A 7,426-nucleotide genomic window follows, 5' to 3' on the forward strand; every position below is an offset into this window, starting at 1 on the left:
AAATTTCGGCCCAAAACGTCGCCTATTTCCTTCGCTCCATAGATGCTGCTGCACCCGCTGAGTTTCTCCAGCAATTTTGTGTACATCCTAAAGTATTTGATGGGTATTGAAACATGAAAAGAGAACTGGACCAAAGTCTGAAGAGGGTCGCGAACCAAAATGTCACCTGTCAGTCTGAAGAAAGGCCATGATTTAAGATTTTGCCTGTTCATTCCCTCCACAGATGCTACAAGCTTCGCTGAGTTATAGTCAGAGAGTCACACAGCACAGAAACTGACCCTTGAGTCCAACTTGTCCACATTGACCTAGATGCCCCATCTAAGCTAGTCCCACCTGCCTGCGTTTGGCCCATATACCTCAAAATCTTTCCTATCCATGTACCTGTCCAAATGTCTTTAAAAAGTTCCTCCAGCTCTTTGTGTTTTGCTAAAAATTCCTGCCTTTCTTGTGTCTTCAGGACCTAAGTGTTGGTCAGAGTGGCGAACTTTAGGAAGAGGTAGTGGGAGAACGATATAGAGAAGGTTGATGGCTGCAGGTTTGGTTGGGAATGGAGAGAAGATTGGAATTGGAATTGAATCTCTCAGTTTCTTAATTCAAAGAGTGGAGAGTTCAGGGTGGGTTGTGTTTCTGAGAGAGCTTTTGGAAACTTTGAAGGGTGAAGCCATTGAAGCAGAGTGTGTCGGAGAGGTTAAAGGCAACTCCCCTTTTGTGAGACCCTCACACTGCTCCCTCGCTGTGAGACTCTCTCCTACTGCTCTCCCTTGTGACCCTCTCTCTCCTCCCCCCCCCCCCCCCCCCCCCCCCAACTCCAGGAGAACCTCTCTCACTGCCTCCCATCTGTCATTTCTGCTGTTTGACCATGTTATCCAACTATCACTGACCAGGCTGTGTCCAGCCCGTCCACCTCTCTATTCTGGCTTTCCACCCCCCAATTAATTCTGAAGAAGGGTCCAGACTTGAAACATCACCTATCCACTTCCTTCACCCATGCTGCCTGACCCGCTGAGTTCCTCCAGCAGTTTGTGTTTTGCTCAAGGTTGCAGCCTGTGCATTCCTTGTTTTTCAATTCTCATTTGTTCCTGTTCTCACCAGAGATGGGCTCACAGAAAAATACAGATGCTGGAATCTTTGCAGGGAACAAGAGTGCTGGAGTGAATCAGGAAATGTCTGGACACAAACCTTACCTGTCCATATCCTCCAGACATGCTGCCTGACCTGCTGAGTTACACCAGCACTTTTGGTTCTACTCAGAATTGGCTATATTGTGAAGATCTGTGTCCAGTGGTTAGGTGGCGCAGTGGTAGAGTTGCTGCCTTACAGCGCCTACAGCGCCAGAGACCCGGGTTCGATTCCGACAACGGGTGCTGTCTATACGGAGTTTGTACGTTCTCCCTGTGACCGCATGGGTATTCTCCGAGATCTTCAATTTTCCTCCCACTCTCCAAAGACTTAGAGGTTTGTTGGTTATTTGGCTTGCTATCGTTGTAAATTGTCCCTGGTGTGTGTAGGTTAGTGTAAAGGGCCTGTCCCACGAGCATGCGACTGCATGCGGCAAGCACGACCAATCCGGAAGCGGGGGCCGCACGGAGGTCGAGTGATCCCGTACGAGTTGACGTTAAGTTCGAGCGAAGTCCGCGGGAAGTTCGCGCTAGGCGTACGGCGTCGAGACGGTGCGTACGGCGTCGAGGCGCTGCGTACGGCATCAACGCGGCTGCGGGCCGGCAGGCCGTTGCCGAGCGGAATTTTTGAACAGTGTCAGTTTTTCGGAGCCCCGCGCGATGTCGGGACCAGCTCCGCACAACTCCATACGGCTCCGGTGATCGAAGTGGGACCGCCCCCATGAGGCCGTACGGCTCAAAGGACCACGTTAGGTCACGCTTGCCGCATGCAGTTGCATGCTTGTGGGACAGGTCCTTTAGTGTGCGAGGATCGCTGACCGGTGCAGACTCGGTGGGTCAAAGGGCCTGTTTCCTGTCACGTATCCTTAAACTAAACTAAACAGAGACTTCTTCATATTATTGTTATTGAGACTGCAGTAAATGAGGAAAGCAGAAGTTTGGCGATACCTCTAAGAATTCATGATGTTGTAGAAAGATGTATGGAACATTCTGATTCTATATACAGTATGTGTTCATCATAATTCATGGCACTAAACTCAATTTAATATCGATCCTCAGCGGAGCATAGAATGTTTTCAGAAAGGAAGATTTATTCATAATATTTCACGTTAAACGAACTACAGAGAAAGCAAAACCCTGAACACAGAAAATAAAATTGAATTCCGTGAAGAAAGAAACATCGCTCGAGGTTTCCATTCATTTTGTTGGCCACGGAGGAAGTTGTGTTCACTGCCAGTCAATGAGCCCCCAGTTTGGCCCCTGTCAGACTCTGCTGGGATGATTGCGTTGATGTACGAGGAGCATTTGATGGATTTGGGCTTGTACTCGCTGGAAATTGGAAGGATGGGGATGGGATCTCATTGAAATCTACCAGATAATGAAAGGCCTAGTTAGAGAGTGGATTTGGTGAGGTTGTATCCAGTAGAGGGAGAGTCCAGGACCAGAGGGCATCAGAGAGAATAAAAGGACGTACCTTTATAATGGAGACGAGGAAGAATTTCTTTAGTTAAAGGGTGGTGAATCTGTGGAGTTGATCGTGCAGCTATGGAGGCCAAGTCATTGGGTATTTTCAAAGCAGAGATTGATTAGTACGAGTGTCAAAGGTTACGGGGGAGAATGAGGCTGAGAAGAAAAGATAGATCAGCCATGGTCGAATGGCGGAGAAGACTCAATGAGCTGAATGGCCTCAATTTTACTCCTTTGTCTTATGGTCTTATGCACATTGGAGCAGGAGAAAACCACTCGGCCCCTCAAGCCCTGTCTGCCTTGATGAGGCCACAGCCTATCTGGTCGTAACCTTAACCCTGCATTCCCGAGAACCTCTGGCAACCTTTCATCCTTTGCCCATCGAGTATCCATCCATATTGCTTTAAAAGGTAGCTAGTGCTTGTTGCATTGGGACCTCAGCTTTAGATGAGGGATTGAAACAGCAATCACAGCCATACAAACAGAGTCACTGACTCTGTGGAAAATGTAACTCCTGGCTTTACATTATTTTGTAGTTTTCAAGTATCTTACTTTATGTTTGAATCAGTTTAAGTTCTCTGTTGTAAGTTATCCTTGTTTTTTTAATTTTATTTTGATGTTTTCCAGTATTTTACTTCATGTTTTATTCTGTTCTAATTCTCCTTTGCAAGTTATCCTAGCATTACTTTACTTCGATGCCTTCAAGTATTTTACTTCATTTGCCTCAGTTTTAAGTTATTCAAATGTTTTTTATCAGTATTTAATTCTCCTCACGTAGAACAGAACTTGCACTTAACGTGAACTTTCTAATGGTATAATTTATTGCAGGAGGTCACCGCACATGGAAATGATGCATTAGTGGCACAGTAGGAAAATGATAGTAGTTCTACACATAGGGAAATTCCTGAGCTTATTTTTACGTGCAATTAGGCTTCTGGGCGCATTAGAAAGCTTCTTGTCCTAAATACATAATGAGTAATACTGCACAAGTCCGGATTATCATTCATCTGTGTTTGGACAAGAAGGAAGTCTTAGAACATAGAACAGAACAGCACAGGAATAGGCCCTTCCACCCACAATGTTCGTGCCGAACATGAAGCCAAATGAAACATCTCTTCTGCCTGTGCATGATCCATACCCCTCTAGTCAGGTGCGGGGTGCGGGGGCAGGGGGTCAGTGGGGATGGGTGGATGGGTAGTTGGGGGGGATGTGGGGGGGGTCTTGTCCAATCGACAATCGCATATTACAATCACTCCACACTTTTAAATCTCTACTCCGACAGCAATATTTCTTACTTTAATTATATGGCCCTCAGAGACAGACTATCTTTGATCGGACTTTGCTGGCTTTACCTTGCACTAAACGTTATTCCCTTATCACGTATCTGTACATTGTGGACGGCTCGACTGTAATCATGTGTTGTCTTTCTGCTGGCTGGTTAGCACACAGCAAAGGCTTTTCACCATACCTCGGTACACGTGACAATAAATTGAACTGAACTGAACGTAACGGGACATTCACGAGGAAGAGGTTTACTCTATGAATCACTGTCGACTCAATGTTGAAATGACCTCTATTTCCAAGGACATATGGAAATATGGTTTGAAAACATTAAAAAATATCAAAGTGTTGCATGATTTTGTTCTTGCAAAACTAATCTGTAAAAGATTAGAACTAAAGTTTAAATTTAACTTTTATTTATTAGCTCTTCATAGAATAAAATGTGCAACATTTTGGGAACAGTTAAAAGGGATTTAATTAAGGAATTATGGCTTAATTCTTCATATAAAGATGAAGCACAATGGATCACTGGCTAATCTGGGCATTTTGTTGCTAATTGAGATTCATTGTAAGGCATTCAAATCCAGCTTAACAGGACTTCATTAGCTAAACTCTCCAGCTGAATTCTCAGCTATCAAGAGAGGTTGGATAAAGTTGAACTGTTTTCTCTGGAGTGTTGCAGCCTGAGGGGAGATCTGATATCATATTATGAGAGGCAATGCTCGGTAGAGAGTCAGAACCATTTCCCCCAGGGTCACCAAATGTCAAAGACCAAGGGAAGAGCTTTAAGATGAGAGGGGTAAAGTTTAAAGGAGTTATGTGGGACAAGTTTCTTTACACAGAGTGGTGGGTGCCTGGAATGCATTATTGGGGGTGGTGGTGGAAGTCGATACGATGGCGGGTTTTAAGATACTTTTAGATAGGTGCATGGCTCTGCGAGCATTGGAGGGATATAGAAACATAGAAACATAGAAAATATGTGCAGGAGGAGGCCATTCGGTCCTTCGAGTCAGCACCGCCATTCATTGTGATCATGGCTGATCGTCCCCAATCAATAACCATGCCTGCCTTCGGCCCATATCCCTTGATTACACTAGCCCCTAGAGCTCTAACCCATTGGATGGATTGGATTAAATTGGATTAAATCCATCCAATGATATGGATCAGGTACAGGCAGAGGAGATTTACTGGAAGGACACACAGTGCTGGAGTAACTCAGTTGGTCAGGTCGTTTAGTTTAGTTTCGAGATAAAGCACAGTAACAGACCCTTCAGCCCACCGAGTTGGTGCCAACCAGCGAATCCTACACAGTAACACTGTCCTACACACACATGGGACAATTTACAATTTAACCAAGCCAATTAACCTACAAACCTGTACGTCGATGGAATGTGGGAGGAAACCGGAGCACCCAGGGAAAAGTCAAGCATGAGAACTTACAAACTCCATACATACAGCACCCATAGTCAGGATTGAACTTGGGTCTCTGGTGCTGTAAGGCAGCAACTCTACCACTGCGCCACCGTGGCGGACTGTAGCATCTCTGCAAAACATGGATAGGTGACATTTCGGGCCGGGACCTTTCTTTGTTTTTATATTTGGCCCAGTATTGACAATGAAACATTAACACCATTAAATCTTTTGCAGCACAGGAAAGACAACTAGAACACAACAGTGTGCACAATGGGAATTGCAAACATGTGGTTAGAAAGTAAATGTGAAATGAGGTGGTCTAGTTTTCAACAAGAGAGCTGTCTGCTTTAATTTGTAAAATGCATTAATGAGACACCCATAATATTTTGCACAATATTTCACCCTTGTTGGGTATTTCAGGCTTATGATGATCATAGGATCTCAGTTTCAATAGTCTGCACTGATTTTGGATAATCTGTCTCATTACCTGACAGGAATTACATTACTATGACAAGTTACTGCTGCAGCAATTATGGTGTAACTGTACTTGGCACCATGATAAAACTCAAGAATGCATGATGAGAGATGACACGAGGAACTGGAGATGCTGGTTTACCAAAATAAAAAAGACACAGAGTGCTGGAGTAACTCAGCAGGTCAGGCAGCATCTCTGGAGAACATGGATAGGTGACGTTTCACAGAGTGCTGGAGTAACTCAGCAGGTCAGGCAGCATCTCTGGAGAACATGGATAGGTGACGTTTCACAGAGTGCTGGAGTAACTCAGCGGGTCAGGCAGCATCTGTGGAGAACATGGATAGGTTGCTTTTTGGGTCGGCACCCTTCTTCAGGCAGTTGCTCAAAGTGAAGCTTGGCTCCAGTTTTAATGCAGTTTTGTTTTCTTGCCTCGGCCCTAACATCCCTTTAGCTGGATGTACGTGAGGAACATATGGGGAGGAGAATGGGGTTGAGAGGGAAAGATAGGTCAGTCACGATCGAATGGTGGAACAGACTCGATGGGCCGAATAGCATTAATTCTGCTCCCATGTCTTATGATCCTATGATTTTAACCTGCTCGTTAACTACATCCAACTCTTCTCTACAAAGTACGACCAGCACATGAGCCAAGATTTCTTCTTGCTTCTCCTGGTGTGGTGGTACCGAGTGGGAGAATGTGGCAGAGGGTGGGAGATGTTGGGGAGAGGGTGGGGGAGGGGAAGGGATGGGAGAGGGTGGGAGAGAGGATGGGAGTGTGGGGGGGAGAGGGTGGAAGAAGATGGCATAGGGTGGGAGAGTGGGGAGGAGAGGATAGGATAGGGGGGGATGGTATGGTAGAGGGTGGGAGAGTGGCGGGGAGAGGGTGGGAGAGTGTTGGGATGAGAGATTGGAGATCCAGTCAAGATACACACACCACCATGAAGACCTAGTGGGGTAACTGATGTTGACCCAATCCAGTTATTTATACATTTATTTGACACGACGCTTGTAACACGACCTCTATGAGGCATATGAAATGCGGTGGCCTAGTTTTCAGCAAGAGAGCAGTACAGCAAGTTCAAATTCACAGCAGACAAACAGAACGTGAAACCTACAGTACAGTATATTTAAGAGCATTGTTTAATTTTCATTTTGCCTAATAGGTCAATCTCTATCCTAACTTTTGCTCGATGCTTCTCTCCTAGGTTATCGAGTTGTCCCGCTGCTAAGCTCCGATGGTCAAAGCCTGTCTCCAGCGATTCTTTTTGTGTACGTTTGGTATGCGTAGAGCCTTTTCTTCACGAAGAAGAGGGTTGTTTCTCATTTGTGCATGCCATTTTCAGATTTTGTATCAAAATACAGTTCACAACTCCAGAATCTGTCATCCTTAGTTTATTATAGCTCTCAGATATCGTGTTGTATTAGTATGACTGTAAAGATGAATATCTTCTGCGAGGATTGTTATACAATTAACCGGCATATCACTGTGGGCAGGAGGGCCTCGACATATTAATGGCTGATCAAGTTTAGTTTAGTTTTGTTTGGAATACAGCGAGATTGACTGGTACATGGATAGGGTAGGTTTAGAGGGATATGGGCCAAAAGCAGGCAGGTAGGACTATTTTAGATGAGGCACGTTGGTCAGCATGGGCAAATTGGGCAAAGGGCCTGT

At 45.2% G+C, this 7,426-nt stretch overlaps 1 protein-coding gene across 1 annotated transcript in view; it reads left to right on the top strand.

The window, feature by feature from the left end:
• plcz1 (phospholipase C zeta 1) overlaps positions 1 to 7,131 on the top strand; it is a 67,429-nt gene extending 60,298 nt beyond the window's left edge. Inside the window, exon 12 of the mRNA XM_033039515.1 lies at positions 6,960 to 7,131. Within this exon, the coding sequence (XP_032895406.1) occupies positions 6,960 to 7,042 (83 nt within the window). The 3' untranslated portion in view covers positions 7,043 to 7,131. The remainder of the gene's footprint in view (positions 1 to 6,959) is intronic.
• The last annotated feature ends 295 nt before the right edge of the window (positions 7,132 to 7,426 follow it).

This window comes from Amblyraja radiata, chromosome 21, assembly GCF_010909765.2.
Source record: "Amblyraja radiata isolate CabotCenter1 chromosome 21, sAmbRad1.1.pri, whole genome shotgun sequence".
In the NCBI taxonomy this organism is placed as follows: Eukaryota; Metazoa; Chordata; class Chondrichthyes; order Rajiformes; family Rajidae; genus Amblyraja; species Amblyraja radiata.